Source organism: Paramormyrops kingsleyae, chromosome 8, assembly GCF_048594095.1.
Source record: "Paramormyrops kingsleyae isolate MSU_618 chromosome 8, PKINGS_0.4, whole genome shotgun sequence".
Taxonomy (NCBI): Eukaryota; Metazoa; Chordata; class Actinopteri; order Osteoglossiformes; family Mormyridae; genus Paramormyrops; species Paramormyrops kingsleyae.
In genome coordinates this window covers 25,999,697-26,026,557 of record NC_132804.1, presented here as the reverse complement: position 1 = coordinate 26,026,557, position 26,861 = coordinate 25,999,697, and the positions used below count along the sequence as shown (strand labels likewise).

At 43.4% G+C, this 26,861-nt stretch overlaps 1 protein-coding gene and 1 non-coding gene across 3 annotated transcripts; both read left to right on the top strand.

The window, feature by feature from the left end:
* The first annotated feature begins 9,738 nt into the window (after positions 1-9,738).
* trnay-gua (transfer RNA tyrosine (anticodon GUA)) lies at positions 9,739-9,827 on the top strand. Its single transcript is given in 2 exon segments — positions 9,739-9,775; positions 9,792-9,827. It is a non-coding gene; the product is annotated as a tRNA-Tyr (tRNA).
* A 7,067-nt stretch (positions 9,828-16,894) lies between these two features.
* On the top strand, positions 16,895-24,309 carry prim1 (DNA primase subunit 1). Of its 2 annotated transcripts, XR_011992660.1 has the most exons (14): positions 16,895-17,232; positions 17,548-17,705; positions 17,846-17,952; positions 18,029-18,102; positions 18,982-19,118; positions 19,456-19,514; positions 19,599-19,709; positions 20,544-20,631; positions 20,722-20,854; positions 21,143-21,212; positions 22,010-22,110; positions 22,921-23,019; positions 23,706-23,833; positions 23,961-24,309. XR_011992660.1 is itself a non-coding variant. In XM_072715533.1 (13 exons), exons 1-13 carry the CDS (start codon positions 17,124-17,126, stop codon positions 23,723-23,725), a joined length of 1,266 nt encoding a protein of 421 aa, XP_072571634.1. In that variant the 5' UTR covers positions 16,895-17,123; the 3' UTR covers positions 23,726-24,309. The 2 variants fall into 2 exon arrangements, 1 of the variants encoding a protein (XP_072571634.1); XM_072715533.1 differs by having other exon boundaries at positions 23,706-24,309.
* Positions 24,310-26,861: the final 2,552 nt, after the last annotated feature.

Below are 26,861 nucleotides of genomic sequence, written 5' to 3'. Positions count from 1 at the left end.
ATCAGTTCAGTGTACCCACAGGCTGGAGCACTGTATATCAGTTCAGTGTACCCACAGGCTGTGTCTGAAAGAAATATAAAGGATTCTATATAGACATTTAAATACTCTTTTTCTACTATAAAAATGATACATCTTTGATATGTAGAACTCTAAGGTCATTCAGATCATGTTTTGTTGAAATGTAAAATTAAGCATAAACTCAGCTGAATGCAATTAATGTAAACATTATCAATATGCTCAAATTTTCATTATAAAACCTGACCGGCAATTGCATATGTACACATGTTATTTAGTGGACATTTTCATTAAACCATGAAACAAATTGAAAGTCGCTGAATGTTTGGCCACAGAGGCCAGTGTGAAAGCTGGGAACGGTGCATCAAATCATTCCCCAGTCAACATAATACGGGTTTAAAACCCTGGGGTGAGAGATGGGGGGATGTTACCATTATGATTTAAAGGGAGTTCTGGAACAAAGGGACTGGATCATGCACTTCGGGGGGGGAGGTGTCACATAGTGCTGTCACACGGCCTCCTGGCTCCGCCCCCTTGGCATGTCAAGTGTAAAAAGCTCTGGGAAAAAAAGCTCTCCCTGTGCTCCCCCAATCAGAACCCCACCCTTCCTTATGCTGAAGATATGCACCCCCCCCCACACACACAAAGAAACACACAAGCCACGTAATACTCCAGGCCTGTGGTTCTCCACCTTTTTTATCCAAAGACTCCTTGTGTGCAGAGAAATATGTCTGCCCCCCCCCACACAGGTCATGATGTTGTTTCTCTTGTACTGCAATGATGACAAAAAATGTTTATTAATATGAAAATATTATAATTTGGTTACACTGCCACAAAATGTTATTTCTTTTGAACATGACTCAAACAAGGTTTTTTTCTGTTTATGACATTGCTCTCAAAGCAGAAGGTGAATGTTTATGAACAAAAAAATTACATCTAAAACCAATTTGACAAATGGTTCTAAAATCAGAAGCTTGCCAACCATTACACGTACACTTAATGACTGAAAAGACCCACATTTTGAGGTATTCAACACTGCATGTCTCAGAAAAACATTTTTATGTAAAATGAGCAAAACATTAAAATTACCAACCAGTATTTGATTCATTAAACAATCTCACAAGAATTATTAAAATTGGAACATATGCAAAAATAAATCAAATAAATCAAACATATTGAGCCTGAAACCTGTACCTGCTCTTCCTTTCGACAAGTAAAACAAAACCACTTCAAGGTCAGTTGGACATATTCATCCTCAATGTAATTTACAACTTATTTTAGGGTGCAAATCACAATTGGCTGAATCAGATTAAAGTAAGAGCTGATAGGAACAGTGAAGTCTCATTGTCACATTTGGCTCAGATAGACCAACAAATGAATATCTGTTTGTTTTGCCACTATAGATTAAAAACGAATTACACATCAGCATATATGTCAACCTAGGTGCTGTGAAAACAGTGCAAGGGGATAAAAAAAATGAAACTATGCTGAAAACAGTGAGCCATCAAAGAGGTGGGATCTCAATAAACTTGGCCAACTGAGAGGGTGGGTTCCCTATGATAACTTTTCCCAAGCAATAAATATTTGCCGATAACATACAAGTTTTCAATATGGGATGGGAAGATTGGGCATGTTGTGGTGGGACATGATGGAAGGAATGATCCACAGTGCAGTTTGTTGCATCAAAGGGAAAGGCTTTATTGCAAAGGCTAAAGAACAGGAAACAAAGGAACCACAAGGGGTCAAAACCAAGGCAGGTAGAAAAACAAGAACTAACTAGGTCGGGGGAAAAATGCAAGGGAAAGCATAGGGAACGCAAGAAAGAAAACCTGCTACAACAAACACAGACTAGAGGTAATACATAGCATGACCTGCTGAGGAATCAGCAGTACAGTACAGGCACATGTTATAGTGTTAGGGTCTTAGGCAGCCAAAGAAAATGCGGCAACACTTTACTTGAAGCAGTCTACATAAGGGTGACATGTAACCGTCATAAGAATGACATGACACATGTCATGCACATTAATGACACATTATTGATGTTTATGACTGTTATCATAAACGTCACTGTTGTCATAATGTGTCTTTCGGTTTTTGGAACTGAATGACACATTATGACAATAGTCATAAACATCAATAATGTGTCATTAATGTACATGACATGTGTCATGTCATTCTTATGACGGTTAAATGTCACCCTTATGTAGACTGCTTCAAGGAAAGTGACTGAAAATGCTGCTAAAATGATTATCATGTTGATGTAACACTATGCTATAACGCCTGTCAAAGCGTGTCAGCTTGTTAAAGTGTGGGCTCAAGTTACTGACTCCCTACATGACTTGGACTCAAGTCACATATTTGATGACTTGTGACTCAACTCGGCAAAACTGATGGAGAGACTTGGACTCAAGTTGGACTTGAGGGCAAAGGACTCGAGACTTGACTCGGACTGCAATGTTTTGACTCAAGACTTGACTTGTACTCCCCAAGGAATGACTTGTTCCCATCCCTGTCAAAACCTCTCCTAAAATCACACCAGTATTTGCAGCAACCATCCAATACACTCGTGTATTTTTTGACTTGACCATTAGCACACCTCGTATAGCTAATCAATATCTCATTGACTTTATAACTAATTTAATTAATTAATTAAGTGAGCTGGTGGTGAAAGTTCATATGTACATGGCTGAGGTGCCATTACAAGAGAACCATTGACAGTTAACCAAAGCCTAGGAACTAAGAGTAACAGGACACAGGTAACACTAATAATCACTAGACACTAAAACTGAAACACTTTGAGAAACTAGGAACTGAAATTTCTAAATTAAACACATGCAGGGAAACAAAAACAAGAATCAATAGAAATAACAAGAACAAAGAACTAACAAGGGGAAAACCAAAATCAAAATTTCCAGCAAGGCCCCACGATGGTAGGGGAGCACAGTTCTCAGTTGCATGCTTAGCTCATGCAGCCACGCAACAGCCTAGGGAGCAGGGGAACACACTAGGGAACAGAAGAATGCCAACCTAGGGAAACACTGGGAAACCAGGATGGCGAGCGACACCTGCTGGCCAAATGGGGAGATGACAGACTGTATACGACATATACCTACCTCTAAAAAACAAGATTCACCGTATAACCAGCTGAAAAGTGCATATAAGCATTACACGGTACAACAGTTTACCCAGCTAACAAGACACCATGGCACCACTGATTGGGCACATGAGACTTGACACCTATGATTACACAGAACTCCAAGTTAATCGCAACAAAGGTTATGTTGATTTTAAGTTCCCTTTAGCTACATAACAGTAACAGTCATCAAGGTGCTGTCTCCTTATCTCGTTATCCACCATCCTCCCCCACTTTTGTCGTGTTATAGTCTACATTATATACCTGTACAACGTCTGATTTAAACACTTGTGGCCGATCATGAAGACAATGAGGACTGAAAATAACACATCACATACTGACACGTCACAGACTGAGTGAAGGCCATCAATAAATTCTTCCAGCCAAATGCATATGATGGCCCAACTATTTTAGTAATGTGTTAAGATTAATAAGTAGTGGGCAGACAACAGTCCTTAGGTTGTTGTTTGCAGTAGGGGACCCAAGACAGGAATACATCCAGAATAGTATGCTAGTCAATCACAGGACATATTACTGAAATTCAGACACACAAATTAGCCTAATGGCATATTTCTGGACTGCAGGAGGTAACAAACATACCAGGAGAACACCGGCGATAACCATAAATCATGAAAACTTCACGCACATCACCCTAAAATTAATAATATGTAACATTAAATATATAAGTTTCTTATGGAAAATGTTCTACATGTAACCCAGCTGCGTTTCTCACTATATAATATTATTTAGCAATACAATATAGAAATTGTATTGAACTAAATTACTATTTACTATATTTAAATAATACTAATATTAAAATTATTAAACAACAGCAAAAACAACAAAAATAATTATTATAGACTAGCAGGAGAATAAAATTCGAATTCAGATTTGGATTTGAATTACATGTTATCAGGTGAAAGACGCATTAGGAACCAATGACTGTAAAACTGTCACCTGCTCACAGATACATTATCGAGTATTATAGCAGCGCGCGCTCCGCACCAGCGTACACGTGTAGCTCAGCGCTGCGCGAGCAGCCTTGCTGACGCAACGAGACAGGAGCGCACCGCGTGCCTCCATCCTTCCATCCGATTGCAGGGCCTGTCCTGGGGAATCATGGGTAAACAGTCAAGGTTTTCTTTGTAGCCTGCCAGGGTGTAATTTGTCAGGGGAGGTGGCGAAACTGAATAATCGCAATCTACACCTTCGTCTGTGCACTCGTAATGAGGTTGTTAAAATGACTAGGAAGCTGATAGAGGGAAGGCTAGCTAACGGTGTAGCAGCAGCAATTAAAAAATTAAAACAGCGGAAAACGGAGTTGCTGTGTATTTGTGCTTGGAAGGGGTTTGTATCATAACATTTTGCAATGAACCAGTTACTCCAATATAACTATTATAGTTATAAAACCTTCTGCTTTGTGCTGTTTGTGATGCGATCCAGACCCCCCCTCCCCCTCTAGATAAATGGTTAGATGGGTCCAAGGGCATAGGAACCACGGGGGACGTGTACCCCCCAATAATTTATTTGGCTTCATTTCGTACGCCAAAAAAATATACCTTTACATTTAATAATTACATTGTGCCCCCCCCCCCCCCATATCAAACTCTCTTACTACCTTATGGTATATTATGGATCTAAATGTGAAATGTGACCGCTGTTCCTCGCCTTCTTTAAGTGCTCCAGTCAGTCCAACGTATTTTCTGCAAGCTAGCAGGTGGACAGAGGTACTTTAGCCACCTACTGCATATTCTGTCATGTGTTTTTCTTGTGTTATTTGTTATATACTTCAATGCCCTCCAAGGATTTCAGTAAAAGCAAAAAATAATTGCTGAGCAAAAGAGGCCACAGTCTCACGTATGTCTGTGCTGTCTGTGTTACCCTCAGCTGTCCTGTGCAGTGTGTATTCTGCGGATATTTATACCAACCTGCCTATTTATTGTGTCTTGCTGCACTTGGACCTGAACAGCTCCAGCACATGTGCGCTATGTGCAGTCCTGTCTATTTATAACCTTTGTCCTTCTTGCATCTTGCATCCTGGTCCTTCAGGGACGCCACTTCATCTCACTTACGCCATGCCTATGGATTACAGTAATAATGACATGACCTGATGATTTAGTCCTGTGTAGAGGGGGGTCTGCATTCATAAGGCCATGTGCCACCTCGGGTCCTGCTGTCATGGGGTCCCTCACCATCCCAAGGAGGAGACCCACCGCCCCATGGGCCTCAGCTCCGGCACACGCTCCGCTCCTTCTGGGCTCGGAATCAGGCGATGTATATTTTTCATCTTTTCAGCCAGCAGTAAATAGGTCGCGCCGCTCACGTGGAAAATAGACCGAAGTTGAGGTCCTTCCAGGCTGGTGCACATATTAAACAGTTTTCTACTACATTCATGGCTGCATCCATCCATCCATCCATCCATCCATGGACTGCAGACCAGGGGGAGCCACCCAGGCCCGTCCCCCAGTAACTTTTGGTGCATCAATAAGAATTAACTACAAATAATTTAATGCAAACTGAGAAAACTTAATGAAAACTTAATGTTAATGAAAGCCTGCATTATATAGAACAGTGATACTTTATTAATCCCTGTGGGGAGACTCTTTTTGCCAACTCCATCTTGCTTTCAGGGATCCTGACGCCTATCCCAGGATGCACTAGGCACAAGACAGTTAATTAATTTATTGTCTTGGATGCTAAACACAGGAGATGGTTAGTAGATTACAGTGACATTACACTGTAAATCACAAGTGGTTTTTAGGATTCCTTTAGCAGTACCTCAGATTGAAGCTTAATGGAACTTAGCCAGTAGAAGGTTTTTTTAAATTTTTGGGCAGTCCATGACTAATGAACACAGCAGGAAGACAAACCTTCTACACTGTGTCACAAAACAGGCAAGGGGGGTATAGCTTGCCAACTGCATTTCATCAAAAGATTAAAAGATAAGACTAATTCCCCAGTAAATTCTTTATTGATTTCCCACTGGCTGAGAAAACAGATATTCTGGACTTCTTCAAAGGTGAACTCATCTTTCTTTCCAAACACGGGTGTTTATAGCATAAGCATCTGAACTGATTCAGAATGTGCTGGGCAATACATTTTTTGCCACTTTGCCAACATGAAACATAGCAAAGAATATCTTCTTCAGTAAGAGTATCTTTTTCTGAAAGTAAGAGTATCTTCTTCAGTAAGAGTATCTTTTTCTGAAAGTAAGAGTATCTTCTTCAGTAAGAGTATCTTTTTCTGAAAGTAAGAGTTTCTTCTTCCTGAAACCATAAGGCAAAAAACATAGAGCTGCCTGTGATGTTTGACCACTGCATCCAATTTTCTGTATAGCTGCTCCTTTTCTCATAGGAGGTGATTGTCCCACCTGGTCTGCTCTGTTTTCCTTCAGACATTGATAAAGATGCAGAGATGCTTCAGTGCTCCTCTGAGCCATCCACACTGTTTGGCTATTAGAGGAATCGACTGAAAGATCACTCAGTGAGCACCTTTGATGTCAGCAGAGGACATTTAAGGGATACCTCCACTGAGATCATCCCATCATCAGTAAACCAAAAAGAAACATGTTGTTTATAGAGTAATACCACACGTGAGAGCAAAATACAACTCTCCAAAAATATTTTGCTAATTTAAAAATGTACTTATTGCTAAATGAAGGTTCCTTTCAAGTCTTCCAGTGGTTCAATTAGTGTTTTTTTTCCATGGATGATGATCAGTGCAGGAGATTACTAGTGAAACACGAATAGGAATTTGTGCAATTAACATGTACAAAGAAATGAATCTGAGGCAGCATCTGTAGCATGAATGTGGAGCTTCTCAAAAGATGCACAACATTTTTGAAAAAATTGGTAAACAGATCCCAGTGATAAAAGGTTTATAAAAGATACAACTCTAAGAAGCATTGGCAAACTATATTATTTATACATCCTAGTCACAGGTGAATTGTTAATTAAGCATGAACTAATTAACAATTAGCTTTTTTCAGGTAACAGATCATTTTATCATCCTGCCATCCTGAGGTTGCCTGGTCTTATTAATTAACCTTTCATCCCTTCCCACATGTAAAGAAGAGATTCTTTCCCAGATGCCACTCACAAATCACACCATGACACAGGAGTCATCTTAGCCTTTTCAGAAACGTGTCTTTTCCATTTGTTTTTGTGGGTCTCTGTAAAGTAGAGAATGATGGATGGAATGTAACCTGTCGGAGAAAAACAATAAAGCAGATTCCTGGACAAACACAGGCAAAAATATTCAAGGGGAAAAAATTATTTTGGGTGTCGCTAGCAGTAGCCAATCCACTCCTAGCGAGGGACAGTTGCACTCACTGCTAGACTCCCATGTGGTTTACCGTACTGATCATCATCTGAAATTGACAGGTGACCACAGATTCTGGCCCATCATTTCTCCATTTCTTGGGAAGCGCCCGTGAGCTCATTTGCTATCCCAGTCCCAGTCTCTGGCTATGGAAAGAGTGCTACAGCAAGATAATGTCATGTCTGATTTTAGTATATTTGCTTTTAATCTCCATTGAGAAGGGGTTGGGGGGGAAGGCATTTTCTGGCCAGATTCATATCAGGCTTTACTCATTCCCAGAGAAGAAATTAAACAGAGATCCATCGTTGTTAATGAGTTTATGGTGCAATCCACTCTCTGATTTATCAATATTAATGAATTCCTCTAGAGTGTATGGGACATAAACGCATAGATAGGGGCAACAGTTTCCATTTCATGCCTGAAAAGCTCTGAGTTTCCAGCCATGGAAGCAGCTATACAGAAAACAATATTGACGTAATTTGTCATGAGTCGCATTGAAGGTGAACATCTGGAGGTGGTCACGTTGTGGTTGTCCACCTCATCCACGGCCCCTCTGCCGCATTTCCTATGTACGCGGCGGCACCGTCAGTCCACTCAGCCCCGACAATCCATCCCATGGCCTCTGCGCAAACGCGGGTCCAGCCGTAAGATGCGTGTGTAGTTTCCATGACAGCGGCCATGGCGAGGCGGCCTCGATTCCTGAGGCGTGCTTAATGGAGCGGACAGGCAGGCAGACTACTGCGATGGTTTTCACCCTTCATGTCGCATGGTTTGGGGGGGGGGGGGGTGAAAAATAGAATGCGAGTCTAGAAATGCATGCGGAACAAATAGACTCTCCGACCATCAGGTAGCAGAGACTTATCTACAAGGGCGCTGGGCCAGGAGGTCTGCTACCCTCAGCTCTCGTATCTGCTGTGTGCATAATTTATGGGCAAAGCAGGGTTCTATGGTACCTACCTCAGTCAGGACAAGCCAGGATATTTTCTCACTGCATGTTCAAAGGTGGTTATAAATGGATGAGAAATACTTCTGTAGGTCCCATTCCTTAGTGTAGTGCAGTGTTTCCCAGTCCGGTCCTCGGGGACACAGACAGTCCACGTCGTTGTTTACTCCCAGCTCGTGACAAGGAGCAAAAATGTAGACTGTCTGCAGGGAGTTGGGATGGAGCAAAAACATGGACTATCTGTGGGTCCCTGAGGACCGGACTGGGAAACCCTACCTCAGTGCTAAAATGTGCCCTCCACTGCCTTGCACTGGATGTGAAACACATCCTTACAAATCAATGAAGTTTAGATTGTCTGGAATGCTTTGACAAAGGATTTACAAAGGCACCAAAACCTATTTCAGCAGGGTGTTATTTTATTGCCGTCGGCATTGTCATGGAAAGAAACATCATTTACAGGTAAAATTTGTTCCTCATCTGTTCCTTGTGCCGTATGCTGCCTGGGACAGGCTCCAGGATCCCCTGTGACCCCGACCAGGATATGAATCAGAATCAGATTACTTGTAATATCCTGGGGCCTGTTTCACGAAGCAGGATTACTTGCTTAGCCAGATAACTTGCCAGATTTAAGGTAGTCTGGGCTAAACAGACCTTATTTTCATCAGCTTACATTTAGCCCAGACTACCTTAAATCTGGCAAGTTATCTGGCTAAGCAAGTAATCCTGCTTTGTGAAACAGGCCCCTGGAGGAAAGGGCTTAAGCAGTGAAAGACGGATGGATGGATTTCCTTCGGTTAACCACAAGACAAGAGATAGTTTTAAAAAAAGTTGTTTTGTTGGTCTTAACTCCCTTCTGTTTTGCCACTGTAAACCGTTGAGTAATTGTCTGATGATTTCTAATTGTTTTAAGGTAGCATGAACTTCAAGCAGCACATTACCAGGCACTGTGAGAAACATCTGTCTATGCCTCTCTCACTAACGAATAATAGCACTCCAGGCTCATGTAACAGGTGGCCTGAAATGGCACACTCCAAATCCCCTGGGGTAGGATACTGTCTGTAAAACCATAAGCCATTCACTCTGTATCTGCTGTTTTCTGGGAAGCTGAAGCAGAAAGTGTCCTGAAGCTAAACCCAGATTAGCTGGGAATGTAAATCAGTTGTCATTGTTTTGTTTGTTTTACTAAGACAAGGGTCTGATTCAAGCAGTTCTTGACCGAGGCATATATTCAGTACCCCAAAGAATTACGTAAGTGAAATTATACATATACATATCCCATACTATTCAGGACACATTATAGCAAAAAATACATACCAGCTATACAGCCCCTTCGATAGCTCAGTTGGTAGAGCGGAGGACTGTAGAGACATACAGAGAGACATCCTTAGGTCGCTGGTTCAATTCCGGCTCGAAGGAGCATTGGTTTTCCATTACTCCCTGGGTTCAATAACATCAACTCCAACCTTAAAAAAGTACTAACAATACATACTAAAGAACAAATATTAAAAAGATGAAATGTAAATTTGCTTACATGTATATATTGCTTTTTTGCTATGTATCTCAAATATTTTCTGCAGATTTACTTATGTCAGATTAAAATAAGCCTAGAGCTGCCTGTATTGTGAAAGAGAAAAATTTGACTGATTCCGAGATGCATTTTGTTTCAGCTACAGCCAGGGAAAACCTGGAATTTATCTGTGTATAGCAGTGTTTCCCACTCCGGCCCTCAGGGACCCACAGTCGGTCCATGTTTTTGCTCCCTCCCAGCTCCCTGCCAGACAATCCACATTTTTGCTACCTACCAGGACTGTCTGTTGGTTCCCGAGAACCAAATTGGGAAACACTGGTGTATAGTGATATGACACAAACAGCAAAGCCGTCTTTGTGGGAGCCAGTCAATGAGCAGAAGATCCTCCTTTCTCTTCTGCATGTATTCCCAGTGAGAAGATCAAACAATGAGACAGGGCTGGGACTGATCACTATCTATGTGGCGACAGGTCAGTGAAATTTAGTTGACGATGACTGCTCAAATAGTACTGTTTTCATGGGACTATCAATGAACCTTAGGAAACTGGGCAAAGACAGAGGCTCCACCAATCTCCATGATAAATAGATTTCATCTACGCCCTGATTTCTCTCTACAATGTAAATGTGGGTTTAATTATTAATGCTGTTGGCTCAGCAGGTCTATAAGCTGTCCATTCTTCTCAGGAGGTTGTCTACAAACATCTTTTCTATGTAATTTTTAGACTAGCTGGAATATGTTTCTATAATGGGGCCCCAGCTCAAACGCAGATGCCTGCCATTCTCGGCGCTCCCACAGTTGGTGTGTTTCTATCCACAGCTGGCTGAACCTTGGAAGCCCTGTTAAGGTCCCCCAGTCTGCACAGCAAGACATCACGAGCTGCGACCAGCCTATTTACGTTCCGCTTGCTGACGCCGCATAACAGCAGAAATGCAGGGGGAAAAAAAAAAAAAACCTGCAAAAATATTATTCATTGCTGACGACAAAAATGGGAGCGGAGGGACGGCTGTATTTACAGTCCATGAAAGCTTAATTCGTTCAGGTCTCCAACTTCTATCCGTAAGGTTTTAAAGACGCGCCGAAGTGAGAAACGCGTACCATTGATCAGTATCCAAAACACAACCGGGGTTTCAACCAATCAAAAAAGGGCAACCTTGCCATCAGGAGTTTCCAGGCTTCTATCAAAAGAGAAAAACCAAGGAAAGAGACAGAAACAGGTATATTACTATTACACAAAAGAGGACAAACTAGGATTCTAAGGAAATTTTATGCCTGCCAGTCAACCTCATGTAATACTGGGGGCTACAGTGGAGTTTCTGCGATCTGAGGAAAAAGTATGACATCGTCACTGAGCACCAAGACAACTAAAGTAGTATACAGGATAGAGTCGGCGGCTTTCATGGAATATGTTTAATGACGAAATTGTATTGCCGGTGTCCTAGGTGACAACCTATTAGTGCTAAGTGATGGAGGGACTTACGTAGTAGTACTAATTAACTGCCCATCACTTGCATTCTTTAGCATCATCAACCTTTATGATCTCTGAATAGAACCTTGCACTGGGAAACAAACAGCACCTCCTACCTGATATACAGTTAACCTTGCTTATGATCCAAAGAGGGTCAGAAACCCATGACATCATGGTCATCCTGGGCCAAACTTTTCAGTAAGTAAAAGTGATGCAACTATCACCTTTGTGAACATTTTATTTATTGAGACACTGTATACTAAATAACAATAAGGGGTTCTTCTGCCGTCTAACTGATGAGGAGAACCAATTTTGGAATAACCTTGTTAAAGGCAAGAATTAGGGTTGCAAAATTCTGTGAATTTTCTGTTAATTCCCACATATTCCTGGGTGTTCCCATGGAAAATTTCCAACTTGGAATATTTCCAAAATTCCCCAACTTAACTTCCCATGGAATGGAAAGTTTCTGTCAAGTTTCCACAAATTTACCACCCCGCTTGCAAAGCTCAATGAAAACTCTCAATTCCCAAACATTACTAGATCATGAAGTTCTCTGGATTTGCTTTCAGTCAATTCTGTTACAAACAATGTAGTACATACATTCTCTGAATCACCCAAGTTTAACTCAGACATAAACCAAAGTATATTGTAACAATAAAGTGAAAATAAAGTTGAACAAAGAAGGATGGGAAAGGCCTTCAGCCAAGCAACAGAACAGAGATTCAGAGCTGAGGACTTTATATGCCCCTCTGTATAAATGGAGGACAGTAAACACAACCAAGCCTCATGGACATTATGGAATAATTTTATTCAAGAAAAAGTTTCAAGGTATGGGGGAAATTCAGGGTTTAATGTAAGTTCAGTTATACTTTGTGTTGTTGTGTTATAAAAGATCTATGAGGCAACAGATTGAGTCAGGTCAAGTTACACAAAACGAAAGTGTGAAAAACCTGGTTCTTCTGGGTTAAAAACTGACCCAGAGACATGAGGGTACAATTAGGTGGTTTTATTGGTCAACAGGAATCAACTGCAAGATGACCTGAATGACATTCAGTGTTAGTACTTTGCCGTCTAACTTAAATGAGCTAATTGCACAGCCAGAAGAGCCAGGACAGTTCCCAGGCACCCCCACTATTCTTAAAATGCAGAAAGCTTGCTTCATATTTAAAGGCAATTCTAGGATTTTTTTTAGGTGGGGGGGAGACATCAGAAGGGCCATAATTCATACAGAGGGAGCAAACCTTTTGAATAGCCAATGATATGTTTTGAATGATCAGCGAGGGGCACTCCAGGGACAAATCAGCTTTCAGCTGGGGCCCCACCTCCCTGTATACTTTGTTCTGTTAGTTACAGGTGTTTATAGTAGCTTCACCCCTTACTTTACCCCCCACCCCCAAAAAAACGCATCAATATCCTTCCAGCGCTTTACAACTTTCTATTACAGAAACATCCACCCATGTTCTATACCCGCTTGTCCTATCCGGAGTCACAGGGTTCCGGATCCTATCCCAGAAACGACAGGCAGGAAGGCAGGGAATAACCCAGGATCGGATGCCAACCAATCACAGGGCACACACACCATTCACAACTTTAATTAACTCTAGCATGCTTTTGGACTGTGGGGGGTAAACCGAAAAACACCCCACAACAACACAAGGAGAACAAGCAAACTCCACACACATAGAGCATAGACTCGAACCCTGACCCCAGGCAACAGGGCTAAACACTGTGTCACCCCAATCACAGAAACAGTTTTTCCTAAAAAAAAATCAGATTGAGCGACAGAAAACCAATCGGTGCGCCTGTTTCTGCCGAGGAGCTTGTAAACGGATGCATTGAGGTCGGCCTGACAGAAAGGCAGATTGTCTCTGGATATCTGACACCCCTCCCTGGCTCACAAGCTGGCCGAACTATGCCGTTACGCATCGCTCAGCAGCCCGCCGCTGTCTGGGGAAAGGAAAGTCCAGGCACCACCTTCGGATATCTGTATCCGACACCGCCCACGCGCCAAAAGCCCCCCGCGTTCTTCCTGGTCGACAGTGCCCGTCGTTGTTTGCCGAATAGCGCATGCTATTTTCAGCAGCCATCTTGTTTCATGAACAAGCTGAAAATTTAGAGCCAATATTATTAATGAAGCAGTTTCATTACGGGGTTTTCGCCAGCACTACCCATACCATATTATTCCAGACCCTGATCTCTGAACCTCACTTATAAGCTTCAGAGAAAACCTTCTGCTAAGTAAATAAATGCAAATGTTCCTCCTCCAGGTTGTATTGCACAGTTAGATGGTGCCTGGTATCAGAAGGTTGCTGGTTCAGATCCCATCCTTAACAAAACAGCCCTATGTCTGGTGACCCCTTAAGCAAGACCCTTTACCCCCCGTTATGCTCCAGATGTGCTGGATAAATGGCTCAGATCTCAAGCTTTACTTTTAACTATATATGCGTGTGTGTGTTGCAAAGGAAAGCAAGACAGGATATATGAAAAGAAGCATACCAATGTACTTCTACAGTACCAAATAAAGAACCATTTCATTACCATTTATAAAGAGCTCGCAGACATAAGCAGACGAATGCTGGCGCCTGTTTGTTGGACTCAAACAGGGGATGCTGCACCTTGTGACAACTCCGGATCTGCAAGGACAAACAGCCCCATAATTCAAGCCTATTTATATTCATTCTTTTCCCCGAACCCACCAGCCCCCCCTGCCTCATTTCAGCTAAACAACCACTTCAGCATTCAAGGTTCCTCTCCATCTATCCAGACGCTTTGTTCCATTTTTCATTTTGAAAAGAGAGGCAAATAAAGAGGGGTTATCCACCAACCAGAGATGCCTTCCATAATGCTAGAGCTCAGTCCTCAACCTCATTAAAAATCTGCTTTGGTCGGCAGCCACAGAATGCAAATTTGGTAATACCTGATATTTTACTGTGCTTCGTCAAAATTAATCAATCAAGGTGTTACTTATTTTTTCAGAAAAGGAACAACAATTAATTAATCATTAATGATGAATTCATTCATTTTAGAGGGTGTATCAAGTAATTTGCGGTTGTTAAGGGGGCAGACAAAATACCTTTTCTGTTCGTTATAACAAACAATCTCAAATCGCTGTGCGAAATCAGTTCACTTAAACAAGATTTTGATGAACAAAAGAAACATACACATTGGTTTGCAGAGAGCTTCCAAATCTGCTGTGCTACACAGGACAGGCAAAAACATAAAGAGAGAGTGAGCCAAACAGAGGGCACCCAAATGGACCATGATCAGAGAGAGCAGATGTGTTGATATCCAGCACCTCTGCATCTCATCAGTAAAACAGGGAGGGACTTCCAATGCTGAGTCAGCAATGAAATGTACTACTGACATCTAACATCAGCCTTTTTGAAATGAGAAGATACTTTTATTTACCATTTGATCAAATGCATTAGAATGCTTCTTTCCACGTACCTCATCTGGCTCCCCTTTGAGACACACACACAGGTGAGAGTGAAGCTTGGTGTCTGAGCAGTGAGTCAGGGCATTTATTCAGTGCCCCCAGAGCAGGGGTGTCAAACTCCAGTCCTGGAGGGCCAAACCCTGCATAGTTTTTAGTTTACTAACACACCTGATTCAACTCCTTGTGCTAATTACAACACAGCTCTTGAGCTGAATCATTTGTGGTAGAATAGGAAAGAACTATGCTACACAGGGCTCCGGCCTCCCAGGACTGGAGTTTGACACCCCTGCCCTATACCATCATTTTTTTGGGGGGGGGGGAGGGTTTAATACCCTTGCTCAAGGACCAAACAGACAGACTATTCTGCTGAGAGTGGGATTCAAACCAGCAACCTTCCAATCACACACACACAGGCCCAACTCCCAGAGCCACGCGTCACAGAACTGCCGACAGGTGAGATTCATTTTGCCACAGTGCCCTATTCTGCTATCCGGCAGTTTATAGCTCTGATTTTGTGATATGACATTAAAATGAAGGACAGATGAGGTCAGAATAGACAGGAGAATGTTCTCACATACTGGCCCACCTGTTCCCCCGTGGTCTAAAGGACACAACGCACATCAAGCTGCGACCTGCAGGGCCACCAACAACTATCCATTGAGCAGCTGGTCTTGAGACCCCTTGAGGGGGGGGGGGGGGGGCACCCTTGAGCGTAAGCCTCAAGGCTGTATCACACTGATCCCCACCAACTGACCCCATCCCAGGACCTGCTCACCCTGCCTGCACCCAAAGGAGTTCAGCAACAATGATCATATAGTGTGTGAAGTTTCCCTTACATGAACCTCAGATAATAATACTTTTCCCACATGAGTCATTCATTACATAAACACAGATAATACATGATGTTTTGCTCTATATAAATCATTTTTGGTGAAATCTATGTTTCTGCACAGTCAAAATTAGGTCAGATGTCCAGTTAATAAACACCGGGATTATCGATGAGCCGAGTACGATATAATCATCTTAAAATACTCCATTCATTCAGAAATATTTGCAGTCTCATTTTCAGAGGTCAGACTGCCTATTCACACTACAGCAGAAACCACTGATGGCAGAGACAAATCCAGAGGATTGAAACAAAAGGAGACAGAGACTGTACAAGATACCAGAAAGGGGAGGTGTCTTCGACTAGCTCACAATGCAGATGCTGCACGCTGCCACGGGGCTCATGGAAACACGACTCATCCGCTGTAACCGTAGCACTGCTCTGCTCTGCTCGGTTAGGCTCGGCTCGGAGTGACTGCAGCAAAGGAGATGGTGGGCGGGGGCGGGGGTTGTGGGTGTCTGGTACATGGTTTCGTAAGGGGCTGGGTGAACCTGTGGAATAACATTATTTAAGTAATGACTGCCCTCTGGTGGGACGAAAAAAGAAAAGCAAGACTCTGCAAAAAATATGTGCTACTTAAATCGTGGTTTTAAACTTCGTCGTCCTTATGCTGGCTGTAAAAACGCAACACCAGCGATCAAGTGATTTTATACGCACACAACGGACCATCATAACTGAACACTGAGGTACGGCCTCATAATGGTCTAACTCACAATGTATTCCAGCTGTAATACTGAGTCAAACGAAAGGAAATTCAACTAATGCACTATAAAGATACTTTGCAAGATGTGGGAACCATATTTATGTTCGTTTATTTAATAAGATTATTAAAGACACTAGATAGTCTTAAACATGCCTAAAGCTATGTCACTAGGGAAAACAAACTCCACAAAACTGAAACGTAAGTGCATTATTAGTCTTTTGCACATGTTTTCAGTCTGTAAATATAGTACTAAACAGACATCTCATTTAACTATATGGGAAAACTCACTATTACTTTCTATATATCAGCACTTTTGTTACTTCTGTTACTAACTTAGCTGGACATGTTTGTAGTATAATGTCTTTCAGTCTACAAGCAAAATACTCATTCCACTACATCGGCGTCAGCAGGATGATGACTGACCACGTTTTTGCAGTACCTAGAACTACATATTCCAGGAGCAGTAAGGGAGGTTACCGTTTCCGGTTCCGGGTCAGGTTTTCCCGCGCCTCTTTGGTCGGTACTGGAAGCTGTCACTTTTTGCCTGTATCGGTTGTGTTTTATCATAATAGTCTGTTAAATTTAATTTTCGTTTCGTTAGCTTGCTGTGCCGTGTTGTTATACAAGTTCGTCTTTTGCTGCTCAAAGTGCCTCATTAACTTAGCTAACTAAGTTTATAAGCCACTTGAAAATAATGCCAACCACCGATTACGACCCCGGCAGTTTGCCGGACCTTCTGCCTCTGTATTACAAACGACTTTTCCCATTTTCTCAGTATTTTCGGTGGCTGAACTACGGAGGAGGTGAGCATTGAATAACTACTTAGTTTTTAAAAATCTTTTGACTAGAGTTGAGGTAGTAAGATGAATCTTTGCCATTGTATGCTTCTTGTTTTATTGAACTCTTAATCGAGGTGTTAGCTTGCATTAAGTAAAAACTTCTATATTGCTGTCATACGCTGTTAGCTAGCTCGTTAAGCTGTGTAAGTGTTCACGCTTACTAAGGAGGCACGAACGCAAACGCACAGTGACCGAGATTTACAGGCGATCACTTCGAAAGTTGTGATTGCACGATTCATTCTCCTTTATATCATTGGTTTTAATATCTCCACTGTATAGTGACAAAGAACTACTTTCAAAATCGGGAGTTCTCTTTCACGTTGAAAGATGACATCTACGTAAGGTACCAGTCTTTCAGCAATCAGAGTGAGATGGAGAAGGAAATTCAGAAGATGAACCCATACAAAATCGACATCGGCGCTGTTTATAGTCACAGGGTCAGTAAAGGTTACGGTAAAGTTCAAAATCTAATCACTCCACTCACTTTTTAAAGTAGCTATCTTACATTTGTCTAGAGATCATAAGCGGTGGCGTTAATGCAAAGTTGTGACCAATTTTCTTATTCTGTTCCTCGCAGCCAAATCAACACAACACCATCAAGTCCGGTGTCTTCCAGGCCCTGGAGAAGGAGCTGGTTTTTGATATTGATATGACGGACTATGACGACGTCAGACGCTGCTGCAGGTAGTGCTCTGCTGAATGCTGCTGTTTATGGTGGCCGGAAACTGTACTGAAGGTGACTCCTTCTTCATCATCACAGTGCTGCTGACATCTGCTCCAAGTGCTGGACTTTGATGACAATTGCCATTCGCATCCTGGACAGGGCACTGCGGGGTAAGCATCAGAAAACGTCACCCTCAGAAGGGTCATTTTTAGCTTAAATGTTATGTCCAGCCGTCTTCCATAGTCCATAACTTCTTATCCTGTGCTTTATTGCAGATATAACATTGCTAATTTATTATTATTGTTGTTGTTATCATTTTTATATATTTTTGTAGTATGACTGGTGTGTGTGTGTGTGTGTGTGTGTGCCCTGCGTTTGGTTGATTCCCCATCCTGGGTTATTCCCTGCCTTGCACCTGTAACCTCCGAGAGAGGCTCCAGACCCCCCGTCACCCTGAATAGGAGAAGCGGGTACAGGAAATGGGTAGATGGGTGGGGTTTCTGTAGTACCTTAATATTTCAGGACATTTTATTTGTGTGCTCTGTACTCTTTAAATTTGTTTGCACTGTTTACTTGGTTTGCCTTCTATGTACTGTCCTTGCACCTTGTCTGCATAGCATTATGTATGTTTGTATGTGCACTATGTTCTTGCTGCTGTATGCACCAGAATGTCCCCCTGGGATTAATAAAGTGCATCTTATATTATTATTATATTAAAGTTAACTTTAACCTGATCCAGTAGAAGGTCATAGTGATCCTGGAGCCTATCCACGCTGTACAGGGGGCCAGTCCATCTCAGGGCACATCCAGACAAACACTACGGTATGCTGCAGAGGAAGAAACCCCATGCATCACAGGGATAGCATACAAACCACGTACGCACACACGTGCACTGGTGGGGGAGGAGCCAGACCCACAACCCTGGAGCCTTGATGCCAACCACAGAGACACTGTGCCATCCTGTATAAATGGATGGAGACACCCACCCCCTCCCCCCAATAAGATGGCTGTTTCTCTGTCCTTCCCGGTACGCCTTGCCTTGCCCTCAGAGGACTTCGGCTTCCGGCACCTGATGTGGGTTTTCTCCGGGAGGCGAGGGGTGCACTGTTGGGTGTGCGACGAGGCCGCCAGGAAGCTGTCTGCCGCAGGCCGTTCCGCCGTCGCCGAATACCTCAGCCTCATCAGGGTAAGGAGAAGGCCGGCCGGGCTCATCCCAGCCATGCTGATGTCACACGGCACTGATTAATCTTAAACCTGCACTGGTATTTAGGGGAGTATCACCTTTTATTAAATTAATCTGGTTGTACATTAAAAGCTCTTGTAAGCAGCATTTATGTAGGGGGCACAATTCTAAAATACACTAAAAGCTGTTGTACCTGTTGTATTTATGAAGTAAATTCAAGTCACGACGACTGAGTGGCGTGTGAGTTCATCGCTACTTCTGCCTGTTATGGCGAGATCACAAACTGTGATTTCCCACTGTTAAGCGTGACCTCTCTTCTCGTCCGCCTGCCTTCCCTCAGGGAGGAGAAGACACTGTGAAGAAGGTGCAGCTTTCAGATCCGGTTCATCCCTTCATCAAGTGAGACCCGTCCCAGCTGCCTTCGACTGAGGTCCCGATGCGATTCGGAGCAAACATAATGTGCCTTCCTGCATCCTCCCACAGGGAGTCACTCAAAGTGATCGAGCAGCGTTTTGAAAAGTATGCACTGGTTGAGCAGGACATCCTGGGCAGCAAGGAATCTACAGACAAAGTGTTGGCCCTGGTGCCTGATGATATCCTTTATTCGAGCAGTCCCTGACATTTTAGCGATTATCTTAAGTGATTTAATTCCAACAACTTAGATGGGTTAAAATTTGGAGCATCAATGGAAAAATGCAGTGTGTGATAAGGTGCGCTCTCAGATACAACAGTATCTGCCTTTTTCTGTCATTCTGAAGTGGCCATGGTTAGATGTAGCTAGACGTAAGATTGTTGTTTTTTTTATCATTAAATGAATTTAAGCTTCTCCATGATACACATGTACAGTCTCTGTGGGGCACCATATGATTTGTTTCTCAGCGATATTATTCTTCAACAATTACCCCATTTCATTTTGTATGACATTTTATGTGACATTAAGCTTTGCTACTGGGGCGGTTATGAACAAACATTGAACTATGTTTTTGACCAGGCTTTGATGTATTTTAGGTATGTTGCAGCCTGAGCACTGACAATTTTTGCGAAGCTTCAGAAGAATCCGTCTTCCCTTTATCGATTGTGCAGTTATGTGTGTTTTTTTTCTTCTCCACATTAGTCACGTTCTGAATGCCCAGGCTAAAGTCAATAGGAATCCTATTATGTAAGTCTTGCGCCATGTGGACATGTATATATTTTTTCAAAGGTAATATTCTAACGTGATGCTACAGTCTGCCTAGGTCGATTATTAGATCATTAGAGCTTTGGTGCCCTAATGGCATGAGAGATGAATCTGGTTTCCAGTACTAGTTGACTAGCCTTCTACGTAATTGTTTCCAGACTCGGATTAGTTTCGAAACCGTTTGTGACTTGCAGACATTCAGCACCTTCTGTGACCCATCGAATGAGACGTGATCCTTAACCTTCCACACAAGTGCGGAAGGAGCTGGTGGCTTTCTTCCTGATTGAAAGGAACCCCGTCGTCCGATGGAAGAAGCTGACGGCCGCTGTGCAGGTCATGGTGAGGAGAGACCCGCCTTGCGATCCGGCTGCACCGTTGCACGTCACGCTCTTTCGGCATTGGGATTTTTTTTTCCCCCTCAACACATAGGCGACTGCTAAGAGAGGCTTCTATGGCGACAAGGAGATCATGCTGCAGTACTGCTACCCGCGGCTGGACGTGAATGTCAGCAAAGGCGTGAACCACCTGCTGAAGAGCCCCTTCAGCGTCCACCCCAAAACAGGTACTGGGCCATTTCTTTAAGAACTCGCTCAAAAAGTTGAGTAGATGTGGAGTTGTATTACATTTAGCACTTTCTCCATTTGGGATTGTGCTACAACTTACAAATATGCACTGAAATCCAGATCTGTGAGTAAATTAATACACCAAAATAGACATTTTAGCTTCATGTACCACCTTTATGTGTTTTTTTTTTTTTTAATTATCATTGAGCAGTAATATTGGATGGCTGCAACATACTCCAGTAATGGACTGGGAAGATGTTTATGCTAAAAATGCTTTTTCCAAACAGGACGGATTTCAGTGCCCATTGACCTGAAGGCCATAGACAAATTTGATCCTTTTGATGTCCCCACTATAAGGTGAGTCCTGATACTAGACTTAGTATTTATCTTTCTGGACAGAGAATTTTCAAGTTTGTTGTTTATTGTGACGTTTCAGTTTATGAAGCACATGCCTTTTAGATTATACAGTAATAATACGGGTGGTCTCACATACCAAGTAATTGAAAGTAAGTGAAAGATCCACGTACAAGTAAAAAATGTTCTTTTAACATGGTTATGGATTAGCAGTGAATTTAGACCATCGGTTGCAGTCAGTTGGCACTGGTTTTGATAAGTCAGATTGATTCCAAATATAGAAAACAAAATTCACTCAACGGTTATTGAGACATGGCTATTGGGGTTTCCCCTGACCTATGAAATATGCCCGCATTTTCATTTCTATGGTGGGCTGCTGTCTTTGATTGTGGGATTTCGCTAAAGATCTGCTGGAAAACTTTGTTTTTCAAGTTTTATTTTGGTACATAGTTTAGTGGGCTTTTCCTGGGCTTCTGTGGGAAAATTGATGGTGAAAGTGACATATTTTAGCTAGAAAATGCTGAAAAGTTGTTTCAATGGATAATTTGGGTGTGGTTTTTGAAAGACATAACATAGAGCAAGAAGTATTATTTATTTTCTTGAAAAAAAATCTAATGTGATACTCTGGACAGAGAAATAAGTTGAATGAAGTGTCTTGGGCCAGTTTTTACACTTTCCTCCAATCAATGCGCTTACTTGCAAGGAGTAATTGAAATGTGCCCGAGTTCCATTTAATTTTGGGCGAAGTCCAACAGAATGGCTGTAACAAGCTTAGCGGAGTGCTCTTACTGTCTTACCAGCCTGATCTGTGAAGAGCTGGACCGGCCCAAGACAGCAGAGGAAAAGGGGGAGGCCACAGCAATACAGACTGAGAACAACGGGGAGCAGCGCAAAGTTCGCGGTGAGCCAATCCTGACAGGAACGAAAGTGGCCAATCAGGACCTGGCCTTTTAAACCGGTCACTCTGCTCATTTTGTCCATGGGTTTAGAAGCTAGTGACCTAGTAGATTTCTTACTCGTGTTTGTTTGTGATTCAGTGAAATTTTGTTTTATCAGATGAGATTAGGACAGGCAGTAACTGAATCAGCATTTTGTATAATGTGTCTTTTCAGAAAATATATTCCATGACTGGAAATTTTCTAGTATAGGTATTGGTTCATGTTGCAATCTGAACTGTTTCTGTACTAAACGCTGTGCTTCCTGCAAACGATCTCATCACAATAAAACTGGTGATGTATGGGCAAAGTTCCACACATGGCGGTCTGTGGTACCAGCACCGTAACATAAAAGCAGTGAAAGCATGACCATAGCACCATGATGCTTTGCTAAGCTCATATTAATGTTAGCTAAGGTCATATTGCAGCATATATTCACACGATTACAATTTCTTTATTTAGCAGAAACTTTTATCCAGAGTGACGTACAACTGAGAGAGCATGGTCAGCCAGTCAATTACATGGGGTTAAGGGTCTTGATCAAGGGCTCAGTGGTGAAATTCATCTGCTGACACTGGGATTTGAACCGGTAACAGAGTCCTAACCTGCTGAGCCACACACCATTAGAGATGTAACCTCATGTCTTTTGGAGGGGTGGGATTTGAACCTCCCTTAAGCCGTGAGCATTTTTTTTTTTTTTTTTTTTTTGAAGTATGGATTAAATTAAATGGGACAGCAGCTTTGTGGGAGTTGACACTCTTTTCTCCCTCCTGCAGACTACAAAAGGACAAGCCTGGCAAAGTACGTGAAGCTGTTCGACCAGTTTGTGGAGGAAATGGAGCAGTGTCGCAAGGGGGAGCTGCTGAGGAAGAGTGGTGAGTCAGAGCTAGTCCTGGGGTCGTCAGCCTGTCCCTACACGGACAAGCCTCCCCCTGGTGAGTCAGAGCTAGTCCTGGGGTCGTCAGCCTGTCCCTACACGGACAAGCCTCCCCCTGGTGAGTCAGAGCTAGTCCTGGGGTCGTCAGCCTGTCCCTACACGGACAAGCCTCCCCCTGGTGAGTCAGAGCTAGTCCTGGGGTCGTCAGCCTGTCCCTACACGGACAAGCCTCCCCCTGGTGAGTCAGAGCTAGTCCTGGGGTCGTCAGCCTGTCCCTACACGGACAAGCCTCCCCCTGGTGAGTCAGAGCTAGTCCTGGTGGGGTCGTCAGCCTGTCCCTACACGGACAAGCCTCCCCCTGGTGAGTCAGAGCTAGTCCTGGTGGGGTCGTCAGCCTGTCCCTACACGGACAAGCCTCCCCCTGGTGAGTCAGAGCTAGTCCTGGGGTCGTCAGCCTGTCCCTACACGGACAAGCCTCCTCTTGGCAAGACTCCTCTGTGTTGATGCAAAGTGATTTGGGGGGGAAGCTGCATTTTTTTTTGTAATACCTTGTCTGTAGTAAACTTGTGATGGCTCAAAATGTCTGTCGGAATTGGCCATGGTATTGAATCCTGCTAGGTGCTAATTAGTGGTGGAATAGACTTGTGCTGTGTTGGGTCTGACCGGTGATTTCCCCAAATGCAGATCTCCAAAAGGACTTTTAGACGGTGAGCTGAAGATTACGGAAGACGGAGATGGAAGGAGGGGAGTTCTGTTTTACACGTTATGTAGGCTTGTGAGCGCCGCCTTTGCCTGCGCCTCTCCAAACTTCGGTAATAACTCTGGAATGGCCAAGAGATTTGGCCTATTGCAAAAAGATAGTTAGGGAGCCTGGAGCATTTCTACAGGACAGGTGTTCTGAAAGTTTGGTAATTGTAATGTCATTGACATTTCCTGCAGTTGCACAAGACATGACCTATAAATCGCTTGCTTGGCTACAATAAGGAAAGAAATGAATGATTTCAAACGTAAGTGACCTACTCGCTGCCATACCATGCCTTAAGTGACCGGAAGCTGGCTGTGAAGTTTGAAAGAGAAGACCAGTAGGCACCGCAGTTCCAGACTGTGTAAGAATTTATCTGATAACTATCAAATGTAAGGGGGGCTTTCTGAATGGCCTTTTTAAACTGAGGTTCTTTGATAGCCACATTTAAACTATTTTTTTGGATGGATGATGTGTGGAGTTCAGAAATGTAGAAAGCTAAAGAGAGAACAGTTTTTTACATTCCCAATAAAAGTATATTCAGTATTGGTTGATTCTTTGTTTGGATTCCTATTCCATCCAGTTGTTTCCAGTAACTGGGTGGTGTAGTGGCACAGGGACTGTCTGTTGCCTTTATATGTCTAGGGTTGGGTGTTCAAATCCTGCTTTCCCCTGCCTAAGCACATGAAGTTAGTTGAATTATTGTTTTCATCACCTGTGTGTGTGTCTCTCTCTCTGCTGCTTGTTCACTCACAGTCATCCAGTAGCTATCCTGATGGACCTGGAACGTTGCCCAGCCAACAGATGGCCACTGTACTCTAACACTAGTATATATGGTTATGAAATCACCTATATGGCCTGTCTCATGTTAAATGTCTCTGCACTGCCTGAAAAGTGCCGGAGGTCAACTCTGCAGCAAAAAAAAATAATAATAAAATTGATCTGTGGAAGCCCAGGCCAGCAGGTCCTGCTACCTCTCCTGCTGTGATTTAAGTGCATGCTGTGTGTGGTGCCAGCTTTCATCTCCTTTTAATTACATGGAAGCACTGGTTATATATTTACACATAAATCTGAAGGTACTACCTTGGAAATAACACCTGGCCCATGGTCGTGGTGGTGGTGGTTGTAACAAACGTGGGGTGAGAGTTTTAAAGGGATGGTGAGTAGGAGCCCATGAATCTCCAGCTTATCATGGTGGAGAGATTTGCGTGCCTCTGTGTTCCTAGGAGTTATGTTGTCAGAGGCATTTGCCATTGGCAGAGTCTCCCATGGCAAGTTGGTCCTAGGTGAGTGGCCAGACTAGGGTACTTTTTTGGTACTTTTGTTGTAATGCACATGGGGTGTTAATAAAGCAAAGAATTCTCTCAAACCCATAGGAGAAGATGATTATGATTGCTTCAGAGAACACATGCAGCTCTCACGCAAATGCAGCAGAGGTAAACTCAAAAACTGATCTTAATCTAGCTCACTAGAAATGTGAGAATTGCGTGTGCATGATATGCGATGGTGGTATTAACCCCTCTGGTGAGAAAGGAGCCTAAGCTGGTCCGGAAGGTAGAGAGATATCAATTAGATATAATTGGGCTCATCTCAATGCACAGCTTAGGCTCTGGAACCAAACTCCTGGAGAGGGGCTAGACTCAATTCCACTCTGGAGTTGACCTTGGTGAGAGGCGCCAAGCTATTTATAGCCCCCTGGTTCATTGCCAGTACATTGGAGTTCACCTTGGTGAATGAGAGGGTCGCCTCCCTTCGACTTTGTGTTAGGAGATGGGCTCTGACTGTGGTCTGTGTGTACGCGCCGAACACCAGTTCAGAGTATCCGGCCTTCTTGGAAACCTTGGAAGGGGTGCTGGAAGGGGCCCCTTCTGGGGGCTCCATTGTACTGCTAGAGGACTTTTATGCTCACATGGGTAATGACAGTGAAACCTGGAAGGGTGTGCTTGGGAGGAATGGCCTGCCCAATTGGAATCCGAATGGTGATCGGTTATTTGTCCATAACCAATACCATGTTCGAACATAAGGTCGTTCATAAGTGGACATAGCATGAGAGCACACAGTTCAATGATCGATTTTGTAATCATATCATTGGATCTGCATCCACATGTTTTGGACACTTGGGTGAAGAGAGGAGCTGAGCTGTCAACTGATCACCACCTGGTGGTGAGTTGGATCCGATGGCGGGGAAAGATGCCTGGTAGACCCAAAAGCAAAGTGAGGTGTGCTGGGAACATCTGGCAGAGGCCCCTGTCTGGGAGACCTTTGACTCACACCTTTGGCAGAACTTCTCTTGCATCCTAAGGGAGTCAGGGGACAAAGAGCCTGAATGGGCTATGATGCAGGACTCCATTGCCGAGCTTCGGTAGCTTGTGGGAATCCTGAAGTAGCTGGCAGGTACCGGCAGGCCAAGTGGAAAGCGACTTTGGCAGTTGCTGAAGCAAAAACTCGAAGGTGGGAGGAAATTGGTAAGCCCATGGAAAAGGGCTTTCAGTCGGTCTCAAAGATTCTGGCAAACTATCAGGCAACTGAGGAGGGGGAAGCAGGGCTGGAGAACCTTTCACTTCAAACACGGATATAGTCAGGTGGTGGAAGGAGTATTTCGACGACCTCCTGAATCACACTGATATGCCTTCCTTGGAGGAAGTAGAGCTGGAGGACTCAGAGGAGTACTTACCCATCATGGAGTTTGAGGTCACTGAAGCAGTCAAAAAACTCTTCGGTGGTAGGGCTCCAGGGGTGGATTAGATTTGCCCTGAGTTCTTGAAAGCACTTGATGTTGTTAAGGTGCCTTGGCTGACATACCTCTTCAACATTGTGTGGACGTTGGGGACAGTGCCTTTGGATTGGCAGACTGGGGTGGTGGGCCCAAATTTTAAGACAGGGGACCGGAGGATGTGTTCCAACTTCAGGGGGACTGCTCGTTAAAAAAGGCAGATGACCACCTGTCAGGGGTGCTTCAGCAGCATGGAGTATGGGGTCTGCTGTTGTGGGCTGGCAGGTCCCTATATATACCTAGTGGGAGTTGGGTTTGCATTGCCAGCAGTAAGTCAGACTCATTCCCGGTGGGTGTTGGACTCCGTCAGGGCTGCCCTTTGTCA